The 27,310-nt window shown below is 41.3% G+C and overlaps 1 protein-coding gene across 2 annotated transcripts in view; it reads right to left on the bottom strand.

Moving 5' to 3' along the window:
• RGS14 (regulator of G protein signaling 14) overlaps nucleotides 1–27,310 on the bottom strand; it is a 37,246-nt gene that overhangs the window by 2,364 nt on the left and 7,572 nt on the right. For both annotated transcript variants that reach the window (XM_053462972.1, XM_053462973.1), the window contains 11 exons: nucleotides 23,776–23,797; nucleotides 20,628–20,788; nucleotides 19,988–20,080; nucleotides 18,817–18,960; nucleotides 18,069–18,233; nucleotides 13,050–13,179; nucleotides 10,754–10,860; nucleotides 9,948–10,151; nucleotides 5,839–5,915; nucleotides 4,953–5,079; nucleotides 325–403 (listed from right to left, as the gene is read on the bottom strand). In XM_053462972.1, coding sequence (XP_053318947.1) covers nucleotides 325–403; nucleotides 4,953–5,079; nucleotides 5,839–5,915; nucleotides 9,948–10,151; nucleotides 10,754–10,860; nucleotides 13,050–13,179; nucleotides 18,069–18,233; nucleotides 18,817–18,960; nucleotides 19,988–20,080; nucleotides 20,628–20,788; nucleotides 23,776–23,797 — 1,309 coding nt within the window. The remainder of the gene's footprint in view (nucleotides 1–324; nucleotides 404–4,952; nucleotides 5,080–5,838; nucleotides 5,916–9,947; nucleotides 10,152–10,753; nucleotides 10,861–13,049; nucleotides 13,180–18,068; nucleotides 18,234–18,816; nucleotides 18,961–19,987; nucleotides 20,081–20,627; nucleotides 20,789–23,775; nucleotides 23,798–27,310) is intronic.

The following is a 27,310-nucleotide window of genomic DNA, read 5'->3' as shown; positions in this document are numbered from 1 at the left end:
AAATATAATATAATATTTTACTTTAATTTTACGCCGGCGCACCTTTCTTTTCTTTGGTTTCCTGGTTATAGATTAACATTTCTCCGTACCTGTATGTTATTATATGGTACTATATGTCCAATTTGTACTATTCTTTAATAAACGGAGAATTGACAAAGTATAATATAATATTCAAGATATAATATCCAAAATATAATATAATATCCAAATAATAACATCCAAATAATAAATAAAAAGTGATTTAAAAAGAGAGGCTAGATCAGTCTCTATACGAACACACATACACAAACAGTGTACTTGGTATATTTTTATTTAGGGTCTTACCTGTGACATCTAACATAAGCATCTGCCCAGCTACCTCATTAACAGAACATCTTTGATCCAAAACTTGTGAGTCCCCAACCTACATACAGACAGAATACTTCACAGTTAATATAATGAGGATTATGATCTCATAATGTTTACAATTTAAAAGAAAAAAACAAATAAAAAGTGAAATTGATTTTGATAAAAACTAAGACACATTTTAAACATATCCTGTATTCACTATAAACATTGCATTTAGTTTTGATCTGTCACTAAGAACTTCTTACACTGGATAAGATAACAAGCTCTACAAAATACTTTATTTTAATTTCTTACAAAGACATTTGTCTGCTTTATCAAGAGACAGCGACCAGATGCCTTTTGGCATAGGAACACAGCATTTAATGGCAGAGGAAACGCATCTTACCCACTTAGAAAGCCTTTCTGCTTAAATGGAATCTCCAATAAAAAAGAGATTGCAAGTTTTACTATCAAATGCAGTTAAAAAGGAAAATAGCAGTACTGGCAATGAGTGAGTCTGCCATGCCTGTCTTCTCTACTGTCTTTACTGATCTCGAGTCCCCCTTTAGGAAGGACGGTCCTACACTGGGACCTAAATTCTTCTGTCCTTCTTTATTTGCTCTATAATTTGTATCTAAATTGTGATTCCATCACATTATATGGCCATATATTGCTTAGCCCACCACTACATCAAGGTACCCCAGTTTTGATGAGTCCCATCTGATTCAGCAGTCCTGCGGCAAGTCTCCCTGCTCTGCCCCAGTGCGCACCTCTTTACTGCTGAGCGCCGGAAATGACGTCATATTCCAGCGCTCAGCATTACAAGCCGGCACCGAGACCGAGCTAGAGGGCTCGCAGAGGGGAGAGAGGGGCGACGAGCGAGTACTGACAACTTGGTTAGCGAAAACCACTCGGCGCCCCTCTGTCTCCTCCGCTTGTAAAAAAAAAAAAGGGTTAGGGCGGCAAAGTGCCACCTCTTCAAAAGTGTTGCCTGGGGCAATTGCCCCACTCTGCTCCATGGTAGGGCCGGCCTTGCTTCTTCTTCTAAATGCCTTGCTCAGTTACATAAGTGCTTGCCAATAAGTCGGAAAGTCAAACAGTACTTGGCTCGGTAAAGCCCTGCCTCATACCTCACCCACTAAAACAAAACAGGCCCTCCTTCACCACTGGAAATACCGGGAGTGGATAGCCAAATGGGTGTACTTGTTCAAAAACCACCAAATGAGGCCACACCAGATTCTAAGGAGAATCAAAACGTGCATAGTTTGCACGTCATCCCTTTTCCAATATTCTGAAAGATTCTTCTTTCATATATAACCAACTGACTTCACAGCGCATAATAAAGTATACCTTGCCGGTTATCTTATATTCAGTATCTGATCAAGGGCAGTGTGGTTGGTCTTGTATCTTATATGGCATTCAGTTCCTTACATATTTTTTTTAATTTGCATGTGTTAATCTGGCCCCTTTTTCTTGATGATAGTGGTAACCTGTTCATCTAGAATCTCTAATATAGATCATACACACTATTCTGCTTTTGTGTTTTCTTCCACAGAAAGTCAGGCTTATTTTTGTGTCTGATACTTTTACTATTTGTCATCAAATATTTATATTATTTCTGAAGTTATTTGATTGGAATGTGTATGATCTGGTGTTACAGGCTATTCATTGGTTGGTCTTATTTGGTTGTACTGACAATTCATGGGTATCCACTAAGGTCTTACAACGTGAACTTTGGCTGAGTACCATAGAACGAGCTAATGGAGGAGAAAAACCTGGCAATAAACCAAAGCTACAGAGTTTGCGGTACAGCTCTTGGAGCAAGTTAATCAAGGGGGTCTAAATCTTTCGCTGTCTACTGGCTCAATGTGGAACTGCTGCATAATAACCAACATTCCCTTCCTGGATCCTGGGACCAAGGGGCGGAGCCTAAAGGGGGCAGGGTCACTCTATGTGACCCTGCAGCATTGAGCTTTAGGCTACCTTGGGCAGATATTGGGTAGTTTGGAGCTCATTTATAAGGGTTTAGGCGCTGCGTGTCTTAGATATAGACAGTTAAAACACAATGCTGCCTGCGCACAGTGTAATGCAGTGTACATAGGCAGTATATTTATGCCAGGACAGACCTGGATTAGATGGGACAGGACCCAAAAAGTGCGACTGTACCGGGAAAAGAGCTGTCGGTTTTTTTCACCTATCCTTTGCAGTGCTCTGTGTACTAAATATATTTATTATGGAATGCAATGCAGCAATGTCAGCTTGAACTAACCTGAATTGAGCACACATCAAACCAGTCTTTCGATAGAGACATTTTCTGGAATTATATAATTTCATATTTTGTTAGCTTTGCTCATCCTCCTTGCATTGAATGAGATAAATTAGAAAGAAGTAAAATAACAAATGAATCTACAGAACATTTACTTTCAAACGTACAACCTGTTAGGGTCTAAAAACATCTTACATTTCAAGTAATAATACAATGGCTGCTACTTATCTGTGGACAATAAAAACATAATTTTCTTACAGGAACAATGGGAAATATAATAGCCCTAAAGGAAATTGTGAAAGATTGGGAAATGTTTTTGTTATGCTATGTATGGCCAACACAAACTTTCAAAATCCAAGCAGCTATTCATAGCTGTTGTGCCTAAAACATGCCCTGACTTTCCTTACAAAAATAAAAAATCTGAAGAGAGTTTCTGTAGCCTATGAAAGTCCAGTGATAGAGATATAAATACAACCATTTAATGTATATAAAGTAGATATAGCTTACGACATTAAGAATCAATCATGCGGTTTTATTTTTGAAAATGTTAATTAAAGTCTCTGTTAGCACTGTGGCCTCTCTGGTACTTATGGGGTTGTCTTGGACAGGGTACTGCCGTAAAGCTCTACTCCCCTCTCCATACCTCTAGATGGCTAATCTTGCCTCTGCTGCCATTTGAGAAGGTATGGGTTGCTTGATGCAGTACTGAATTCACCCACCAGGGGGAAGCACATCCAATGAATATGCATGCACAGCGACTCAGTATAACTCTTTGCGTATCATATTAGTACAATATTGAAGTTTCTATTTATTGACAACATACTTATTTCTTGACAAATATCTATTAACATTTGATGATCATTATACATGTATGCCATTCATCATATAATTTGGCTGTAATACACAAATATAAATAACCAAAGTTATGGTGGGTAAAGGTATTGGAAAACCCTTCCACTTAAAATTAAGGGGGTAGTAGAAGCATTATTTAACACTCATCTACAGACACCAGACAAGCCAGAAGGTGCTGCCACAACCACAAGGGATTTTGGGTAGATGCATGCAAATAAGGACAACTATACACAAATATAACAGTGACAAGGGGATACAATCAGGGTTACTATTGGTCTAATAGATCTAAAACAAAGAAAGAGTTACTGTCAAACTACATACAAGACCAGAAAACCTTTTAGGTCAGTTTATGCATTGGGTTTCTGAGTATTTGCTCTCGGCATGTCCTTTACAGGTCGGGGTGTTGTATGATTTCCTCAATGTATTTCCTAACATTTTTTTACATTGAATAACTATTCAAGATTCAAAGGACATTTCAAAAACACATCATCTGCTGGTATATAATTATAGGTGACAGGGAAGTGAAAACTCTGCATTCACTTTTCAGAAGGATTTTTTTCTATGATTCCAAGTTCGGTGACAGGGAGGGATTTTGGTTAAGTACACCCGTCTTGATGTGATAAAGAAGGGGTCAGGTTTGAAGTGTGCAGAGTCAGAGGTGAAGCCACCCACCTGCGATCAGCTTCACAGTGTAATAAAGTGGCCATGAAGGAGCTACAATGGAGCACAGACCTCCACTGATTTGACAGCTCCTTGGGTCAGTCAGGGAGAAATCAGAGGATCTCCCCAACAGACCCGTGATCCCCACTGCCTGGAGAAGCAGGACTGTCCTGCAAAAATTATTACATTTGGGGATATGCATTCTTTAAAAGGACACCAAACTCATGCACCAAAATTATCTTCCATAATATTGCGCTAGAGGTGCTGGTACTCTATTTTTGCTGAACAGAAACATTAATGGAAAGTAATTACCTGGCTGTGAAAATAGCAAGGTTCCATGTCATGAAATGACCTTCTTCAGCGTGTAATCAATTTAAAGCAATAAATGAAAAACAAAACTGTCTCTTTGTGATCTGTGCATTACTCTCAGTCTTACATAATGCACATACACTATATAGACAAAAGTATTGGGACAACTGACAGTTACACCAACCATGACTTTATGGACCTTGCTTTGTGCACTGGGCACAGTCATGCTGGAATACAAAAGGGTATTTTCCCCTTCAGCATACTAAGACATTTTGGACAGTTCTATGCTTCCAGGGAAAAATGACGGGTTATGTTTCCTGTAATGCAATAATGTATAAAGCTGCTTAAATGTTTCTGTCAGTGTGGCATGGCTTTAATCCTTTTAGGTGCGGTGAGCCAGGGACCCACGTCTGGGCATACCCTGAATAACCTAACATGAGAAAAACTTATTTGGCTGAAGTTCCCTTCAGTCATCTTAAATGAACAATTTATAAAGACAGATAAACAATTGCATAATGTAAAATTGCAAAATTTCTACCTTATGGAGGACAACATGCTGATTCTCCAGGCCATATTTCTTCATAGTTGGCTGTATTGCTTCTTGAATAGTCTTTGTGGACTTTGACACTATACGAACATTCTTATTTAGGCATTCGATTTGTAAACTACAGACGCCAAAAAAAAAATTGATTCGTTTTTAGAACAACCACGATATCAGATGTGGAGTCATCCGTTCCTAGACATCCAATAGTAATACCTATGCTTTTGCAATGCAAACTAAGAATTCTAGGGATCAATTGATGACTCAAAACCGGACAATGATCCATTTACTGTCATCATGTGTGTTTCGTTAACAAACAATGCATGTGGTTAAGTGTCCCAATACATAATACGTAGTCCAGTTAGGGAAAAGCTTATGTACAGCCTAAACCTGCCTAAAACAGGTCTGACAAAGAAAGTGCATGATACTGACACTTATAGTCCGGTCCACGTATGAAAATGTTGAGAATCGATGGAAAACATGAGCTTCAAAAGGTGTAACCTACACGGATTGGGTGGTTTGCTACAAAATGTTTGTCCATTTCCTCCTGGGACATCAGATATACTTAAAGTTCATATTTATTTTTAATACATGGAATTCCAGGTGATTATTACAGGGTAGCAACATTGATTTAATTTACAAATCAAGTTGGCAGCCAGTGTGGGACTAATTCTGGGTAACTGTGAAACGCTATGAAAGCTCTGTTGCAAATAAATGATAAATTGAATTATGATGTAATTATTTAAACAGTGTTTCTAAAAGTATGCAGCATTACAGTGTGTATAAGGTGTTTGTCTTCTGTTAATCTGTTTTCTAGTTACTAAAATGAATCATACAAATATCCATATATTTCCAAAGGGATCAAGCCAATAAATAAACTCACTCGAAGTGGATTCTGTTCTCCAGCCTCACCTCCTGGTCTGTAAGAACTTTGCATTCCTGATCCAGTGCCAATGCCTTCTGAGGGAGAACAATATAAAAGAATTCTGTGTGAGTTATGTTACCACGAACCCATTAAAATTGCTTATGTTTTACAAAGTGCCTTTAAGAGTGAGATAAAACTGTTTTGCAACTCATTCACGTATCTGACCGGTTTGGGTTCTTATATCATGGAACTATCTACAGCCACCTGTCAGGGAGTTAATAAAGGACTTTCCAAACTCCTTCAGATGACTAAGACCTCTCTTAACCCCTTAATGACAAAGCCCGTACATGTACGGGTTCAAAATGCATTGTTTTCAATGGGTTTAGGGACCGCCCATTGTCATTAAGGGGTTAATAAGGTGTCACTTGTGTGAGGCCACTTGATATTGGCTCTGTTCACACCAGTGTGGGATAACACTGCTCTCTTGTGGTCACTTGCCTTTACTACAGGAGAATTTGCGGCATTCACTTTCAAATCAAACATTGCCAATGCTTGCATCCAGGTACAGGGGCTACCAACAGACTCAAGCTATTTCTTGTTTGCTATTTTTCATACTTTGTCATCTTTGCAATATGTATATATATTCACATGTTTATTCTATTTTTTCATAGTATGTTTTTAAAAACATCTAACCCACTACGGTACAAGGAAAAAAAGGTTTAAATATACAGTAATCCAAGTATGTCAGAAGTTTTAATGTAAAATAATAACGTTTTATTTTACAGGGTGGGTGTTAGATAAATGGGACAGCCTCCCATCAGCAGTGGTAGAGGCTAATACAGTGAGGGAATTTAAACATCCATGGTATAGGCAGAAGGCTAACCTGAATTTAAGACAGGACTAAGGACTGATTGAGGTCTGAGATTTCTATGTCAGGAAAAATGGGCAGGCTAGGTGGGCCAAATGGTTCTTATCTCCGTCAAATTTTAAGTTTGTATAAATGTATGGAAAGTGAATTGGTTTATAGGCCAAACATGCTTTTCCCAATTCTCGGCCAAATTGCCCAAGAACATATGTATTAAAGCATTGATAGCTATAAGTCTAACAGTGAATAGAATAGGATATTATTATTAATATTATTATTATATTTTATTTCAATAGTGCCAACAATTTACGCAGTGCTTAATTCATTACATATATTCAAGGGGTATGAATAGGCGAGAACTGACAGACTAAGTAAAACGATACATTAGGTGGGGAGAGCCCTGCTCGCAAGCTTACAATCTTTATTATTGTTATGATACAGTTTGTTCATTAAGATAAGCTCTTAGCCTCGCTGTTACAAAGGGACTTCCTGTGAAATCCTTTCAATTTGAAATCAATGCAATACTTTTTGAAGTATGGCTTCAAAAAGTCAGTTCCCAAAATAACAATGTTTCCTGGAAGAATAGAGCAGGCACATAGAAAAGAACTTTAAATAGTTTAAAAAACTGAATGTTTTGATTCCACAGCCACAGGAATGGTGGTGATATGAGAGGAGATGTTTACTTTAGTTTGTCACAGAGGAGAATCTGTTGCAGGCAGTTGCTGGAAGATTGAAGACTTTAATTATAATAGGTCTGCCCACTGACGTCAGCAGATGGTCCTGCTAATGTCGATGGGTGGTCCTGTGCTGTTGGTGGGCGGTCCCCTGATATCAGTGGGCGGTTACCTGATGTCGGTGGGCGGTCCCCAGATGTCAGTGGGCATTCCTGCCGACATCGGTGGGTGGCCCCTGCTCCCGTGACCCGGAGGATTCGGGTATTGAACCAGAGAACCGGAGATCTCTGGGTCAAACCCGGTGAGTTCCCAGGTATGATCATTAGGCAACAAAGCCTAAGATACCATTGCTATGCAGGTGACACACAACTCTACTTCTCATTTTCCCCAGAAGACCCAACATGCCTCATCAATAGTTGCATAAGCAGACCTCATAGACTGGATGAATGCAAGGTGGCTAAAAGTGAACCCAGACAAAACAAACATACTTTTGCTGAGGGGACCCTGGGCAAAAAGACTATGTTATAATCACCCAACTGACCTTAAACTTGGAGGCTCTCAACTCATAAGTTCAAAAGAGTACTGACTGATTCTGGACTGCCATTTAAAAATCAGATTTCTTCTGTAATAAAACCTGCCTTCTTTTATCTGTGAAACATAGCCAGGACATGACGCCTAATTCCACTGGATAATATGCCAACATTAATCCATGCATTTGTGTCATCTTGTTTAGATTACTGTAATGCACGTTACATGGACCTCCCAGAGAAAGAACTCCATCGCCTACAGGCAGTATAAAATGCAGCAGCCAGACTATTAACCAATTAAACTCACTCATGTCACATAACACCGGTTCGCCACTCCGAAAGAGCTCCTCACACCCTATATTCCATCTCAGTCTCTTCGGTCAGCCAACGTATCCCTCCAACAAATTCAGGTTCCTGGGCATTAAGCCACACTGCCCCAAAACTCTGGAACTTGTTACAGGGCTCAATCAAAGAGGCATCATCACTACAAAATTTCAAAAAAAAGACCCACCTCTTCTATCAGGCATTCAGTCAGCTAATCTGACCATCAGAGACCCTTCAATTATATGTTTGCATATATATATATATATATATATATATATTGTACATTGCTTTGAGTCTCACATTGATAAAATTGCTATAAAAAATGCAATTTATTATTATTATTATTATAATATTATACAGCTTGTTTCAACAATGTGCACATTTAAAAGCATGTACGCAGTAGTGCCTGAATAATCACAGCACTCCCCTTGGAATTGCACTCGCATGTCTTACAGCCAGGGCCGGCCTTAGGGGTGTGCGACCTGTGCGACCGCACAAGGCGCCATGGTAGCAGGGGCGCCTGCCCGGGACTTAACTTAAAACAAAAAAAACTCGATGCTTTAATCTAAGTCCCGGGCAGGGGAGCCGAGCGGTTGCTCGTGAAGTTCTCAGCAACCGCTTGGCGCCCCTTACTCTCCGTGACTCCGTCGCGGTGCTGGCATCTCATGTTGAAATGCCGGCACCGCAGCAGAGCGAGAAGACGGAAGCCTCCCGCTCTCACCGCAGGACTCCGGCAACAAGGTAAGGGGGGGGTGTAGATTGAAGGGGCAGAAGGGGGGGTGTAGTTTGAAGGGGCAGAAGGGGGGGGTGAAGTTTGAAGGGGCAGAGGGGGGGGTGAAGTTTTAAGGGGCAGAGGGGAGGGGTAGTTTGAAGGGGCAGAGGGGAGGGGTAGTTTGAAGGGGCAGAGAGGGGGGGGTAGTTTGAAGGGGCAGAGAGCGGGGGTAGTTTGAAGGGGCAGAGAGGGGAGGTAGTTTGAAGGGGCAGAGGGGGGGTAGTGAGGGGGGGCGCCAGAGGAGTAGTCCGCACAGGGTGCCACAACGCCTAAGGCCGGCTCTGCTTACAGCCATAAGGTACCAGCTCTAGTATATGCAAACATTATGGGATCTCAATTCCCACCATCAGCCGGATATCTGGAAATCTCAGGAAATGTACAATAACAGGTATAGCTACCTATAGAAAAAGTACATACACATTGGAGAGGAGGGAATATAGAAAAAAGCCGAGATGAGATGGATGTCTTAATTTAGATTTTGAGTTGCATCAAAGTGCATCAATTTCCTAGATTTCTGTATGACAAACATTTTTTCTGCTGCTGTTTTATTTCATTTTTTTACATCTTGTTATCTTGTACCCTAGGACATAGGAGCTCTATATATAATATTTACTGTTCATTTGTCCTATTCTGTGGTATTTTAACATTTATTTTTTATATGAGATGTATGTTGGCTTCTAAAAAGCTCTGTGATATAAATTAGACAAATTGTATTATATTTTTTTGATTTTTTTTTGTTGTAATTATTGCATACAGAGCCACACATGTTGTTTGTCTTTTTCTTTTTGCTTTTACATGTACACATTGTTAAAACAAGTTGTATAAAGAAGGACTGGTTTGATAAGTGTTTTGGATCTAACACATGCAGAACACTTTTTTGCATTTTAATTCTGTTTGTGTTTTATTACTGCTGCATGTTATAAGAGAAGGCGCTTATATCACTCATGTGTTATTGTTTATAGTACCTGTTCGTTGCCTGCTAGGTAGACTTTCACATCTGTCGGATAGTAGCCACGCTTTTCACAGACCCCAGCAAGCATGTCCCTGATGGTCAGGCCAGGTTTCACTGCTGTAAGTGAGGCAGTGCCATCAGGCAGATAAACACAGCAATATTTAACTGGTTTGGCTTCTGCTTCAGGTTCAGCATTGCTGAGACTCCCATCATCATTCTAGATGAAAAATGGACATGGAACAAATGATTCTCCGCGATCTTTACTTTTCATTATTCCTATTTATAATAATTTCAATGTTAACATGTTAACCAAACAATTTGCAGATATGTTACGCTATTATTTTTGTCTATGCAAAAGACAATAACTCCTCAGGACGTCCTTTGTAAACAGCATTCATGTGCGCAACGCACACATTATGAGAAGGATGTATACAAACTCAGATGTGGTGAAAACTGAAATAAACATATCGCCAGACTAAACATGTGAACTTGGTGAGGTCTGCTGAGACCTGTCATGTCCAACAACAGGTGTAGATCACTCATATCAGTGAACTCAGGAGGAGCATAAATTGTGTCTGAGTCTTACTTTGAGAGTTTGCACTTGTCACAGTCCCATAATCACAATAAACTGTACACACAAGGTTATTACTTACCGCTGTCTCTTATTTAAGCAGTCATTTGTTTGAAGGAGTTAATGGAAAGATCCACATTTTTCTATGGAGGGTATTTATGAGGCTCAAAGGTATCTTATCACTTAGAAAAACTTTGTTATACATTTTGTAGATCAGGGTTAATGTTGATTCTGGTTATATCAGCTACCTCTGACTTGCTTGCATTGGAGGTCAAACTCTGGTCCAGGCTAGTAGTGGAGTTGAAAGATGTCTGAGACTCACGGCGGGATGAGAATCCATTGCTTTCCAAAGACTCTGTAGGAGGACACAAAAAGCCATGCAATAAGCACCTAGTTCCATGTTTATGAAGACATTATGTTTATGGAACTAACTGCCTAACATAGAACAATCCTCGTGAGTATCAATGGCTCCCATAGTGATGGCTTCCAGGCTAAACATTCTAGGCCACTAGCAAAAGCCTTTTTTTGTGTATTTGACACAAAAGCGTATAGCATAACAAAGATTCTATACAGCATTTACATCCTATCTGGATCCTCTCTGTGCTCTTATTGTGGGACCCTTTTTTCTATATAGCCTCTTTTGATGGCTCCATGTTGAACCCTAAATACGTTCCCATCTGCTATGTTGACTTTTCCCTCTGATTGGATGGTACTAGCCCCTGATTGTCCCATAATCACATTTCAGCCGTTACTGTCAGATTCAATGTAAATTAGGACCTCAAACTATGGTCCTCATTGCAACAAGTTCCGGAGCCAATATGCTAAAACATTTCCTTTAAATTCTTTCATATTGGAAGTTTGTCAAACTGACCTGGATATCAGAAAAATATTTTTATGTAAGGGATATATTAATTACAGCAGTGGTTATGTATGACAAGTTATGCTGGTACAAAATATGCACCATAATCAATGGAAAGGTTTAAAATGTAATCAATGCAAATATGAAATCAGCAGGATCATTTTGCTGGTTGCGTTAGTCATCAGACCACTTCTCAGTTGTTCATTTTTATACATAACTCTCAATGCATGGCTCAGCGTGCATAAAGTCACCGATATGACTTTCCTATTTAAAGTATATCATATAAACTAAAAACAAATAGTAGTGGTTAATCTGTTTTTAATTAAAATATGAAAAATGGTTTGGGGATGACTTTTAAAGGATAATTAAACACCCTTGCAACTAAACCCCCTTGCAACTAAACTAAATGTCCTTTACTGCCCACTATTTTGTTTTAAATACATATTTGTATGGAGTTTAGCTTGAGATACCATGCACAGAGAAGACAGGGCTGAGGTTACGTGGCATTTCAGCTACTGAGAGAAAAGGAAGGCCACAAATGTCCAGGGACAATGAAGCTAAGCGTAGGTAGGTAACAATTACTCGGAAAATACAATATTTCGCTAAGACGCGATTTCACATAATTTTCTTGATATATGAACCAAATAAACCAAATGAGAGAGAGACAAGATGCTGTTTCAAAATATTGATATTAATATAGATTAATTTACATTTACAAGTGTAACAAACACTTAACGGACACTTAAAAATAGTAATCTAGAAAGTAACCCAAATAGATGAATAAAACGGCCCCTGTAGTAGGGCTTTGTGATGTTGTCACTGCAAAAGTTAAAAAAAACTATACAAATTGATTTACAACAGCGTTTGCAAGCACTTGTATGCAGGATTATACATTCACAGCACAGAGCCTGAAATTAAAGGAGTTGTCTGAAAGGTGCCACCTGGTTGCTGGTTATCTTCACACTGATGAGAGTAATATTCCAAGCAAACAATGTGTGTCTGACAAAGTGTACTTTGGAACACTTTAATATCAATGTTTATGCTCCCAAGGGCAAACTTAATAGAAGGCAAAGGTTGTTGTGTTAAAAACCTTTCCACATCCACCAACAAGAGAGTTTGCAGGAGAGTTACATTTTCAGCTCCCTGGCATCACTATGGCTTATGGCCATCTCCTGCAAGATTGTCTGACCTGGCCCTGCAGACCTAATGCAGGTAATGACAGATTTTAGCATGTAGAGCCAACTGAGCCCTTTTTCAAGGAGAAGCTCACTAAGCTTTGCCCTTCAAAATGCATAACTGAAGACTTGAAGCCGAAAACATGAACATGACTGTCCACTTGACTACTGTTAAAGTTGCCACAATTCAAGCCACCTTGGATGCCCAGAAGCACTAAAACGCACGTCTGTTTACAGAAATTAGAGATGAGTTTGCATTTGAGTTGTGAATACATAGGTTCTATTCACCAGCATTAACTTGCACTCTACCCAACTAGAGAACTCGCCTCTCTGGAATAAAAGCAAGCAAATGGATATGTAAAGGCAAGTGCGGAATGGCTGGGCCAGTGGATATGCAGAACGTGTCTCATGACTGAATTGTATTGGTAACCTGGAAGAGACGTTTGGGTCTTTTTTCCCCAAGAAAGTGTAAGATTCTGAATTCCATTGAAAATGAAAACTGAATTTTACCTCTACAGGTTCCTCTTCTGTCCTTCTTCTTGAAAGATCTTCTGGTCGATTTGGAGACAAGATCTGCAATGTTCTCGACTCCAGTGACTTCAACTCCAAGTGGGAGAGACTTTCCAGGTCTCAGCTTCTTCTACCAAACATAAAATAATAGCTGTTTTTTTATAGTTTAGAACAAGTCAACCCAGACATTCGGTAGATAATGTTGCACACTCATATTCATCGTCTGAAACCTAATGATAAATACACAATGCTGTGTAAATAATAGTGGTGGTACTACTACAGCAATTATGTATTTTTCATGACAGGATGTGATTGATATATTATTATTTATGCACTTCTGGCGTTCTATATGTCACAATAGTAACATAATAATAACAAATTCTATTAATTAATAATAATTAATTCATAATTTTAAAAGTGGCATATTAATAATCCTCATATTTTCTAACATGTATCTTATTGAATGTAACAATACAAATATTGTATGCACATTGTTATAGATTTTAATAGCGAGTTCCCATTGATTATAGCCATATATAGTCATATAGGTCATCTAATAAAACAGAAACATTTTATAGGAAACATACAGTATGTAACAAACACAATAAACTGACCATAGAAGGATATAAACTGTTTATCTGATACACAGCTTTGTTCAACAAAATATATCTTCATCAAGGTAGTTAAGTGAGGGGAAGAGGAAACATGACTAGGCATTTCCTTTAATAAATAGATATGTTTCATTTCTTGAAGGTTGAAACATGTAGGAGTCATTTATCCCATCTGTCAATCAAGAGATGCAATCAAAATCTACATCTAGTGTAACGCTTCCCCATGCGCTGGCTGGACTTGTTTATACTTTGTCTTATTTATTTCCTGTTTCCAGCCTCTAGTGGCCACCCTTGCTATTCAGAGCCTCTCAGACTAATTATCAGGTCCAGCTGCAGTTGATCTCATGATCAAATCAGCCTTTATAAACCTGCCCAGCCCTGCAGTCTGGGCCTTGACTGTAATGTTTGAGGACTACCTGTTTGGTTCCTGATTTGTTCCAGTACCTTGCCGTGTTCCAGTACCTTGCCGTGTTCCAGTACCTTGGCGTGCTCCAGTACCTTGCCGTGTTCCAGTACCTTGCCGTGCTCCAGTACCTTGCCGTGCTCCAGTACCTTGCCGTGCTCCAGTACCTTGCCGTGCTCCAGTACCTTGCCTTGCTCCAGTACCTTGCCTTGCTCCAGTACCTTGCCTTGCTCCAGTACCTTGCCGTGCTCCAGTACCTTGCCTTGCTCCAGTACCTTGCCTTGCTCCAGTACCTTGCCTTGCTCCAGTACCTTGCCTTGCTCCAGTACCTTGCCTTGCTCCAGTACCTTGCCTTGCTCCAGTACCTGCCTTGTTCCAGTACCTGCCTTGTTCCAGTACCTGCCTTGTTCCAGTACCTGCCTTGTTCCAGTACCTGCCTTGTTCCAGTACCTGCCTTGTTCTAGTACCTGCCTTGTTCTAGTACCTGCCGTGTTCCTGAGTTGCGGCCTGCGCCCCACTAAGTGGACTCCCAAGAGGAGTACCCTGCATCGCGACTCCCAGGATGACTGCCAACTAGCGGACTACCCTGGTTGAGTGCCCTGCAAGTGGGCAACCTGCCGTGTGCCCTGCAAGTGGGCAACCTGCCGTGTTCCTGAGTTGCGGCCTGCGCCCCACTAAGTGGACTCCCAAGTAGAGTACCCTGCAAGTGGGCAACCTGCCGTGTGCCCTGCAAGTGGGCAACCTGCCATGTTCCTGAGTTGCGGCCAGCGCCCCAGTAAGTGGACTCCAAAGTCGAGTACCCTGTAAGTGGGCAACCTGCCGTGTGCCCTGCAAGAGGGCAACCTGCCATGTTCCTGAGTTGCGGCCTGCGCCCCACTAGTGGACTCCCAAGAGGAGTGCCCTGCATCGCGACTCCCAGGATGACTGCCACTGGCGGACTACCCTGGTTGAGTGCCCTGCGAGTGGGCAACCTGCCGTGTGCCCTGCAAGTGGGCAACCTGCCGTGTGCCCTGGAAGAGGGCTTCTAGTCGTGTGCCCCGCAAGAGGGCTTCCAGCCGTGTGCCCCGCAAGTGGGCTTATCTGCCGTGTGCCCCGCAAGAGGGCTTATCTGCCGTGTGCCCCGCAAGAGGGCTTATCTGCCGTGTGCCCCGCAAGAGGGCTTATCTGCCGTGTGCCCCGCAAGAGGGCTTATCTGCCGTGTGCCCCGCAAGAGGGCTTATCTGCCGTGTGCCCCGCAAGAGGGCTTATCTGCCGTGTGCCCCGCAATTGGGCTTCCTGCCGTGTGCCCTGCAATAGGGCTTCCAGCCAAGAGTCATTCCTTGCTTTAGTTCTGCTTCCTTTATGAGGTCTGCCCCATCCGTGTGTTCTGTTTGTCTCAGTCCAAAGGTATGTCTCCGTGTTATGTGTTTTGATTACATGTCTGGTTTGTTCCGTATGTCTGTCATGCAGGGATTAGCGTTAGGACCCACCGTCATTGGAGTACTTTGGCGTAGTGGTGGGCTAAGCATACTATGGCCATAAGATGTGACGGAATCTCCAATACTTATCAAATAGTCCTAGGCTAGTTTCTGTATAGTGTGTCCTGTCTTGTTCATGTCTGTTGTATGTTGTATCCCCTGCACCTGGGCTCCTTATCCATCTGTGTCCTCAGCTCGTGACAGAATGTCAAGGCCAATACGAGGAGTCCGCGGGGATGCCTGCAGTACTGGAATTAGTGGTGAACACGAAGACCCAGACACAAAGAGACCACAGGTCCCTAAGCATCCGGGGGCTGCTCCTTGCGGTGGGGGTATGTAACGCTTCCCCATGCGCTGGCTGGACTTGTTTATACTTTGTCTTATTTATTTCCTGTTTCCAGCCTCTAGTGGCCACCCTTGCTATTCAGAGCCTCTCAGACTAATTATCAGGTCCAGCTGCAGTTGATCTCATGATCAAATCAGCCTTTATAAACCTGCCCAGCCCTGCAGTCTGGGCCTTGACTGTAATGTTTGAGGACTACCTGTTTGGTTCCTGATTTGTTCCAGTACCTTGCCGTGTTCCAGTACCTTGCCGTGCTCCAGTACCTTGCCGTGCTCCAGTACCTTGCCGTGCTCCAGTACCTTGCCGTGCTCCAGTACCTTGCCGTGCTCCAGTACCTTGCCGTGCTCCAGTACCTTGCCGTGCTCCAGTACCTTGCCGTGCTCCAGTACCTTGCCTTGCTCCAGTACCTTGCCTTGCTCCAGTACCTTGCCTTGCTCCAGTACCTTGCCTTGCTCCAGTACCTTGCCTTGCTCCAGTACCTTGCCTTGCTCCAGTACCTTGCCTTGCTCCAGTACCTTGCCTTGCTCCAGTACCTTGCCGTGCTCCAGTACCTTGCCGTGCTCCAGTACCTTGCCGTGCTCCAGTACCTTGCCTTGCTCCAGTACCTTGCCTTGCTCCAGTACCTTGCCTTGCTCCAGTACCTTGCCTTGCTCCAGTACCTGCCTTGTTCCAGTACCTGCCTTGTTCCAGTACCTGCCTTGTTCCAGTACCTGCCTTGTTCCAGTACCTGCCTTGTTCCAGTACCTGCCTTGTTCTAGTACCTGCCGTGTTCCTGAGTTGCGGCCTGCGCCCCACTAAGTGGACTCCCAAGAGGAGTACCCTGCATCGCGACTCCCAGGATGACTGCCAACTAGCGGACTACCCTGGTTGAGTGCCCTGCAAGTGGGCAACCTGCCGTGTGCCCTGCAAGTGGGCAACCTGCCGTGTTCCTGAGTTGCGGCCTGCGCCCCACTAAGTGGACTCCCAAGTAGAGTACCCTGCAAGTGGGCAACCTGCCGTGTGCCCTGCAAGTGGGCAACCTGCCATGTTCCTGAGTTGCGGCCAGCGCCCCAGTAAGTGGACTCCAAAGTCGAGTACCCTGTAAGTGGGCAACCTGCCGTGTGCCCTGCAAGTGGGCAACCTGCCATGTTCCTGAGTTGCGGCCTGCGCCCCACTAGTGGACTCCCAAGAGGAGTGCCCTGCATCGCGACTCCCAGGATGACTGCCACTGGCGGACTACCCTGGTTGAGTGCCCTGCGAGTGGGCAACCTGCCGTGTGCCCTGCAAGTGGGCAACCTGCCGTGTGCCCTGGAAGAGGGCTTCTAGTCGTGTGCCCCGCAAGAGGGCTTCCAGCCGTGTGCCCCGCAAGTGGGCTTATCTGCCGTGTGCCCCGCAAGAGGGCTTATCTGCCGTGTGCCCCGCAAGAGGGCTTATCTGCCGTGTGCCCCGCAAGAGGGCTTATCTGCCGTGTGCCCCGCAAGAGGGCTTATCTGCCGTGTGCCCCGCAAGAGGGCTTATCTGCCGTGTGCCCCGCAAGAGGGCTTATCTGCCGTGTGCCCCGCAATTGGGCTTCCTGCCGTGTGCCCTGCAATAGGGCTTCCAGCCAAGAGTCATTCCTTGCTTTAGTTCTGCTTCCTTTATGAGGTCTGCCCCATCCGTGTGTTCTGTTTGTCTCAGTCCAAAGGTATGTCTCCGTGTTATGTGTTTTGATTACATGTCTGGTTTGTTCCGTATGTCTGTCATGCAGGGATTAGCGTTAGGACCCACCGTCATTGGAGTACTTTGGCGTAGTGGTGGGCTAAGCATACTATGGCCATAAGATGTGACGGAATCTCCAATACTTATCAAATAGTCCTAGGCTAGTTTCTGTATAGTGTGTCCTGTCTTGTTCATGTCTGTTGTATGTTGTATCCCCTGCACCTGGGCTCCTTATCCATCTGTGTCCTCAGCTCGTGACATCTAGATCTCCTTGGGGGTCTCTTTAGAACTCAGGTATTTTCTTATAACAAGATTTTTTCTTATGATGTTATGAAAGTACGTTACAACAATGTAATATGTTTAGATCAGCCCTTGCGGTGAACAGTTTTTTGTTTTTTTTACAATTTAACGATAAAGCTGCTAAATCTATCTTAAAATTTAATACTTTTTCAACAGTACAATTTAGTTTACTTGCCATCTGCTCAGTGACATGGTTACGTGTTTTCATAAAGCAAGTGATTTCCTTACCTTTACCGCTCCAGATGTGAGGTTATTGCCGTCTGTACTAATGGCATCAGGTGATGAACCGAGGCTGGGTAACGGCCGACCTTCCACCTCGGACAGCATGCACTCCTGATAAAGGGATGACTTTACAAAGCGAGTATAGCTGTCAAACTTCATCAGGTTGAAAATCTAAATTATATAAATTGATTAGATGTAGCTTAGATGTAGCGTAGACCAAAATGCACAGGAAATGGAAATGCGTCAGCTAAAGAAGTCATTTTGCAAATTGCACCAGTTATTCCCTGCTTCGAGATCAATCTAAAACATCAAAATAACTAATTTAACTGAAGATAAATGATGAGGATGATAAACAATTCTCACATTAAAGGATTGAGAAGAAATGTTAATACCATATAGTTTGTAGTTAAATGTTAAAAATTAAATGTAAAGATTTAAGGAATAATTGATTAGAATTTGGTAAGTACTAAGATCTCCCTTTTCTCTCTTCTTCAACACAACAAATGGGTGGGCCATTAGGCCCTCTGCTTTATCTCCAGAGGTGCAAATAAAAAATGGCGTTCTAGGCACATCCTTACTCTGCCATGTACAAAATCCGGCTGGATGCCATGAATTTAGTGTAAACTTAGAACAGGGATATTGAAGCAGCACACGTGTTGCAATAGGTCTAACCAGTTGTTATTCCTATCCTTAGAATAGACGTTCCATTGCTGTCAGGATGTAGTTAGAGTCATCACAGTAGATGTGTTATAACCTGCGTCTGATGTGATTTGAACATGTCAGGGAAAGGCTTCTGCAGCATTTCCTCTGTGATAAGGGCCTGATGATCTACATTGACTGGACACAACGACTTGCTTGACAAGAATTCATTGTAAATGCTCCGAGACTCTTTTAAAAGCTGTCAAAACAAATGATAGACTGATTAGCGTGACATATTAAAAGCGTTAACATCCACATTACTGGATTTTAGTAACATAGAGTTGAGTTGCCTTCGTATGAGTATATTAGCACAGCTTGCTAGGTAATAGTGAATTACTTACACTTTGTCTGAGCAATAAAATAGTGTGAGACACAGTGGAGTCGTTCAATCCAAACATCTGGACAGTCTACATAATGCACAACGCAACTAAAGTGCAGAGAAGGTCTGCCTTCACTCACAATATCAGTCATACACACAACGTTTATGAATAAACACTTAAAATGTATCTCTCATGTTCCTGTTCCTGCGGAGGACTGTAATCATCCAGAGCTGTCTGTACTCACACGCACTCTCAGGATTTGCATGCACTGAAATGCATTGTACTCATGCAAAATGGACTCCAATATGTATTTTACATACAAAACGTGCTAGAGTGGCCCTTAAATAATACACAGTGAGCCACCGATTTAATTTTCCAGTGAACAGTTCATTAGTAGCAGTATACACATGGAGCTAACCGGTGGAAACACACAGTTAGTAAGGTTGTTGCTTCACCGTAGATAACACAGACACACACCCAGGAAGAGGCTTCTGTCTCAGCTTCACCATTCACTGAGGTGTTTTTAAGGGCTTCTCTGAGGTTAACCGCTTAAACTAACAGTAGATATATTATCCCACAGTAAGGGAACTGTAAACATAAGAGCAGATATGTTCAGTGTGCTATATTAAAGAAAATATTTTTCATGCTGCCCTAGAATAACCGTGGTTCTCCAAACTGACCACTTTCCCGTTTCATTGTTCTTTTTTGACAGATTGTAGTTGAAGAATCGAGAACCTAAATATTGTTATATTTCTTTGTTTGCTTGCATTGCATTTAAAAGTCGGTTCCTTATATTATAATTACATTTTGAGTAATAGTCACTTAGACGTTGGAAAATGTTTCAGCATACAGCACCATAATCGGTGGTTCCATTTTTTGCTAATCCAGCCCAGTCATCTAACATACTTGATCTGTGTTGCCAGCAGGAATGCTCTGGAACTTCTCACATGATTTCCAGAAAAATATGTTCTCTGCACTGTATTCCTTTTTCAGAAACTCCTGCAGTAAGAAGGTAGGTTTAAATAACTGACATTACCAGCAAAAAATGTCATGCTGTTGTATCAAGAGAGGAGACAGAATCACCTAAACATTGGGCCCGCATCAACTCAGAATAAGTTGACACCTACCCTCCCAGCTATGGCTGTACTGAAGTATTTTTGTCTAAATATAGTTCTAAATGAGTAGCAATCACCATGGAAACCAGTGGAACGTTTCTTCTAATTGTTGTTTTAAAATTGAGGGTTATGTATAAAAAGTTATTATTTAAAACATTAAAACAGTGGTCTTATCCCCATGACAACCAATGAGATTGCCTTTTTTACTACTACTTTATAATGGTTGCCTGTGTGTGATAGCACATGGGATGTATTCTTGGAAAAAAGCTAAATACATTTCCTTCCCGTGAAATGTGATGAAATATGAGTTAGTTTGGGTAAAATCCTAAATGAAGCCTTAATGCAGTAACTGGTCACAATTACGGTATATAATACACGTTGATGTGTACAGATCTGCTGGTTCCAATGATTTGAAAGTCTTTTTTACATACCGTAAAATAGTCAACCCCAAGGGGGTCTTGCAGAAGCCTCTCAAATGACACAGCCCAGCTGGCCACTGAATGTTCCGATGTAAGTCCAGTCGTCTGGACACTAGGCAGGCTGTTCAGACTCTGGTCGCTGCCCCTGCCATCTTTATCAGCATTATTTAACTCTAAAACAACAGATTTACCAATGTCAGAGAAACATGCATTACTATAGCAACTGGCTTGTGTACATTTTATATTGTAGTTATTTACATTTTATATTGTAGTTATTTACATTTTATATTGTAGTTATATTGTACATTTTATATTGTATTTATTTACATTATTATTTACATTTTATATTGTAGTTATTTACATTTTATATTGTAGTTATTTAAGAAGTGTTTTAAAATATGGAGGAATGCAAATCAATACAATGAACACTCTCTACTCACCTCTATGTTTCTTGTGACCATAAAACAATTGGAACTTCCAAATATCCGCAATACAAATAAGTGATGAGGGAAACATTTCTTAGAAGATGTTATGAGGCAATTATTATGTAAGTGTAGATTAACACACTAATGCCAAGCAGCAGTAGGCACAGAAAGGAAAGGTTTTTCTTGTTGTTGACTTTTTTATCTCCAAAACACTGACAGGAGAATTTTAGAGACAATGGATTTGTGTTTAGTGTTCGAAGTTGCTGAGGGATGCAGTGCAAGGTGCTTGTATTTTGGCCCAAGGCTAACAAGATCCCTTTACATGGTCTGTTTATAGTCTCTTTCCAAAAGTCATTACAAGTGGTTCATATTTATAACAGCTTTAAAAACACTAAGATTACAATTTCCGTATATATCTTAAAATATCACACCTTTCCTTTAGATTTCCTTCTTCAACCTTATTTTCAGGCTGTACCTAATCATAATTTACTAAAATTCACACTATTCTTTATATTTTCGCTGTCTTATTAGAGCTTGGGGTCCTGTTTAGACAATTTAATTGCTTTTTTTCAGAAACACCATGAAGGGTTCCTTATACTTTGAGGGCTTTGGCTGCCTAGGATTCTTCCTCCTCTTTTTAAATGAACTAAATGGCAAATAGTATATTGCTTTCATGTTGTTTAATTGCAAAGCTGAATCTGTCAATTCACCATTTCCTAGAGCCACCGGTGCCTTGAATCATTATCCACTTGAAACATGGTAGCTGTTGTAGGTACACTCTGAAATGTTAGCTCAGAGGACCAGTTGATCATATGGAAATCATTTTTCATTCAGATCCTACTGATCACCCCACTATAAACTATATACACTGCAAATTGCCTAATGGTCTAACAAAAATACTTAAGTCCAGTAGAGTTCCTCAATCAGAGTATTTAGAGTAACATTTCTACATGAATAGATTTTAACATCTCAGGTGATAAAGCAAAGTCATCCTTACAAATGCAGTTGATGATTTTTTGCAAACTTTTCTTTAGTTGGTGAACCTATTTCCACATAAATTCTATAGAAGTGACCATCTGAATTTCCAGCCCCCCCCCTTTCTCTGCTTCCTTTTTTTCCATCCCTGTACAGCCGTCTCCAAAACCTCCAGACCTAAGGAGCAGTTCCCTCTCCAGACATGGTAGTGGTAGCACCTAACAGAACCAAACCAAGCCTACATTTTTTAATATAATTTAAAGTGATGTATGAGTTGGATTTGACCTTCCAAACTCTGTCCATGAGTACCTTGGAACACTACTATAACCATTTGTAAATAAGTTAGACTAATTCAGTTAAACAACAACTGCTGAAAACCAACCAGGTAGTCTACAACTTACATGAGCTCAGTGATTGACATTTACATCGAGCCTCTATGTTAGATTACATAGTTACATAGTTACATAGGCTGAAAAAAGACATGCGTCCATCAAGTTCAGCCTTTCCTATATCTGTTAATTTGTTGCTGTTTGATCCAAAAGAAGGCAAAAAACCCCGGATTCGCTCTTTCCAATTTTGCACTAACCAGGGAAAAAAATTCCTTCTTGACCCCAAAATGGCAGTCAGATTTCTCCTTGGATCAATAAGCTGTTTCCCCATAATTAAAGATTATATCCCCGAATATTATGTTTTTCCAGGTATCCATCCAGTTGCAGTTTAAACGTCCGTACAGACTCTGATAAAACTACCTCTGCAGGCAGAGAATTCCACATCCTTATTGTCCTTACTATAAAAAACCCTTTCCTCTGCTTTAGACTAAATCTCCTTTCTTCCAATCTAAATGCATGACCACGTGTCCTATGCATAGTCCTGTTTATGAACAGATTTCCACACAATGGTTTGTATAACACAGGACAAAGTGATCTTAAGTTACATCAAAACATTGACATACATAGAAACATAGAATTTGATTTCAGATAAGAACTGCTGGGCCCATCTAGTCTGTCTGCACACGTAAAGACTCAGACCTTAATTACTCTTTGTTCTTGTCTGAGATTCAGGATAACCTTCTGCCGATCCCATTTAAATTCCCTCACTGTATTTAGCCTCTACAACTTCTGATGGCAGGCAATTCTATTTATCTACCACCCATTCAGTAAAGTACAAATTCTCAACTTCTGACCCTCTAGTTTTAGATTAGGACCTCTTTCCCTTCTTCAAAGAAAGCTTCTCTCCTGTCCTTTGTTAAAGTAGTTAAATGTTTCTATCACATCTCCCCGCTCTCTTCTTTTCTCCAAGCTATACATATTGAGCGTCCTTAGCCTTTCATGGTCATTATTACATTATTATCCTGCATGATTTTATATATATATATATATATATATATATATATATATATATATATATATATATATATATATATATATAAATCCTTTTTTGCATTGTGTTTTCTCTAATGGAACACTACTATATGTCACTCACTAAGAAAAAACCCCAGGCACTTTAACTCTTTAAATATCAGTGTGTAGGCTTTGTCTTTAATAACACAGCATGTCACCATCCACAGACGACAAAACCAGTTAGACCATACAAGTCATGACGCCCGTGTGTGGGCTGTGACGATGGCAGCTGCTCTCTATGCATCCAGTTTCTATTTATACATCTGCACACACTTTGTCACTGCCCTTTCATCAAACAAGCTACAGAAATATGTTCCCCAAAGTGCTTGATTTCTTTCCACAATTAAGTTTGTGACTCACCTCCATCAGAAACCGCCAGCACCTGAAACAAAATCAGAAAGCGCAGAGTGAGGTCATTAAGGGTAAAAGCTGTATATATTTATGCCTGACACACTAGCATCCTGTGTTATCACCGGCATTAATAGTGGAATTACGGTGCATTTATTAGGACACATAAAATAGTTTTAGTCACATAATATCATTTAAAGAAAAAAAACTTTACATTTTAGAAAAAATAAACAAACCTATTTATTCACTGAATACTAAAACAAGCCATTTATGTGTTGTTCTTTTTAATAATTATATGTGTATATTTGATCTTACCAATAATACAAATATCAGTGTTGGCATCTTTTAACTTTAGAAAATTAATTAAATCTAGGCAACTATTAATGTATTAATAATTATTGCCATTTTTGGTATTATTACCAGTGGTGATTAAATGATATCCATTTGCACTGCATGTATGTTTATCAAAAGCACAGTTTCTAATTCTTCAGTTTCTAATTCGTCACTTTTGAAAGGCTGAGCAATATTTGATTTGACAAAAGATAATTGTGGTTACTGAGCAGAACAAATCTATAACGTTGAGTACTTTTATAAGGGTCTTTATTTTTGGCTTCTGCTGCAAACCGAAAGCCACTAGATGTCAAAGAGTATTTCTATTTAATGCAATAAGGTTTTCAGACTCATGGGGGGTCTTATTCAATTATGGATGACGGTATATATTTAATTTGACATAGATCAAAACAGATCCATTAGTCCAAAAACTTATTTTCATATGTATAGGTTACTTCATGGGACCACATGAATTATCCATTTACTTTCTTGGCTCCGGCTACCCAGAGCCTTGCCTTGCGGGACACGGCCAGGACTGCACACTGACGTCAGCGGGCGGTCCCGCTGACGTTGGTGGGTGGTCCCGCTGACGTCGATGGGCGGTCGCGCTGATGTCGGTGGGCGGTCCCGCGGATGTCGGGGGAGTTCCCGCTGCGGGAAACACCCCCATTTAATGGGAAAAAATGGGGGGGGGGAGCATGGCGTGTCAGGAGTTCCCAGGTAAGCAGGTCACATTTTATAAAACAAAATATGTAACTACACCAAAACAAAAGTAATTTGCTATTTAACCATGTATTTAACCAGATTGGGTGCTTGGTATTACTAAACATATCCTCTTTGTGCTCACTGGAGTACACTACCGCGTATACCCACTGGTAACAGGACGAAGAAGGCACCAACCCTTATGAGTTCTACAATCAGTGAAGGGAATAATCATGACACATCAGTGTTATAAGGTACCCTATCCCTTACCAATGACAGAACATTGGGGGTCCTAATTATATTCTCTGGGTTTTAGAGGGGATATGATAACATTATATAAATATATGCAGGGCCAATCTAACGAGCTCTTCAGTGACATGTTCATTAACAGAAATGTACAAAGAACAAGAGGTCACCCTCTGAGACTGGAAGACGACAAAGGAAGGGATTCTTTACAGCAAGGACACTAAAGGAGTGTAATTCACTGCCAAGGGAGGTGGTGTTATCCAATACATTAGATGCCTTCAAAAGGGGTCTGGATATTTTCTTAGAAAGGCATCACATACAGGGCTATAAATAGAATTAATATTTAAGAGCTTCTTGATCCAAGGAGAAATCCAATTGTCTTTTGGAGTCAAGAAGGAATAACGTATTATGCTACTCAATGTATCTTACCAATAGAGGGCAGCATTGTGTCCAAAGTTATAATAAGTTATCATGCGAAGTTAAATGTCCGTACTAGCGACTTTGTTGGTCACTGGCATGGACTTTTAACTGTTGCAGCAGGGACCCAGGTTTTTTTTTTCTGCATAGCAACTAGTGGTAAGGGGCCGTGCGAGTGAGCCTATTGGTCACTTGCACGGCCCTTTAACCTACGGATTTCTGCTCCCGTTATCCAACGCAGCATCGCAGGGGTTAACGGGAGCGGAAATCAGGAGTTAAAAAGGCTGTGCGAGTGAGCCTATTGGTCACCTGCAGGGTCTTCCTCTGGCATCAACCAGTTGGTTGATGCCAGAGGAAGACCCTGCAGGTGACCAATAGGCTCACTCTCACTGCCCTGTAACCCCTGACGGAGAACCTGCGGATTTCCGCTTCAGTCAACTCCTGCGTTGCCGTGAAGATAAGATAGGCTAGATGGGGAAGGGACCGGGGATATTAGTAGACGAAGACGATCACGAAGATTCTTCGTGTGTGTGTCTTCGTCTTCGCCTACGTTTTACCGGCACTGTCTTCTCTTCTACGTTTCTTCGGAACGCACAAAAAAACGGACTCTTCGTGTTCGTTTTCATGTTCGCCCGAAGACGAATGCACAAGTCTAGCAGCGACCTGCGTGGCTCAGTTGCCTGGGGCAAGAATAAGAATATTGAATATGCTAATTCTTATATTCTTAATATTGAATATTGAAATGCCAATATATTGGCCCACAATTCCTAAACTTCATCTGTAAATTGTATGGTCTGGATGAGCAGGGATGTGCACCAGAGTTGCTCCCTTTCACATCTGCTCTTCAACATTTGTCTGGACCCTTTGATTAGAGCTCTATATAACTCAGTGGACTTTGTCAGGATCACACTAGGGTGCAGGTGACTTGCTACTGTATGTGACTTATCCGGATTGTTCTTCTTGGGTTTGATAGCGTGGTGGGGCCTGGTGGCAGGATTTAAAATGAATATATCTAAAACACTGGGACTTTACCTGCACCTGACTCAATGTCCTCCACACACTGTTCAATTAAGAATCAGGTGGGCACCGCAGGCAATTAATTATCTAGCTGTTAAAGTGCCAAGAAATCCTTGGAATTTATATAAGCTTAAAATCACTCCAGTATTAACAAAAATCACTAAATAACTTAGGCAGGGTTGTGTTGATTAGGTTGATTAGCTTCCCTAGGTTATATTATGCTTTGCAGGTGTTACCCATTATTCTATTGTCAGCTAATATTAAGGCCTTGAAGTTGTTGTTAGTAAATAACGCTGCCATAAAATAGGCTCTTAAATTTAGGAGATTCAGACAAAGTTGGGACTTAGCCATATCCTTGCCTTCTTCCGTGCCCAGAAAAATTTCAAAAACTTACATCAACTGCCCACTCCAACTAAAAAGGTGAATCCAGACATTAACCCTTTTGGCTTTCTAGAGGGATACCAACCGTACCCTACTGATGAGACCAATAAGGGCCGAAACCTATGCCTGTGGTTGGTCCCCATTGTGCAGGGAATTTCTTGCCTCACATTTCGGTTCTGGGCTGTCCTTGGGGCAAGGTCGGCTCTTGCTCTTGTCAACTACAATTCTATGATTCTGGGCTTATCTTTGGCTTTGGGAACCATACCTCATTGATTTTTGGTTTCAGCTTTCAGCTGAATGCAGAAATGAGAATGTCTTCCTATAAAGTTCAGTCCTTTTAGCTCTCCAACTAACATAGCCAGACCAAGCACGGAAGAGCAAAGGAGTGAGGATAGAATCCGTTGGCATTGATCTCCAACCCACTGGGTTACATAGCTCCACACCAGCTGGAGAG

This window comes from Spea bombifrons, chromosome 4 (genome assembly GCF_027358695.1).
Source record: "Spea bombifrons isolate aSpeBom1 chromosome 4, aSpeBom1.2.pri, whole genome shotgun sequence".
NCBI lineage: Eukaryota > Metazoa > Chordata > Amphibia > Anura > Pelobatidae > Spea > Spea bombifrons.
Note: the sequence above shows the minus strand (reverse complement) of the source record. Positions and strands in the feature narration are given on the sequence as shown.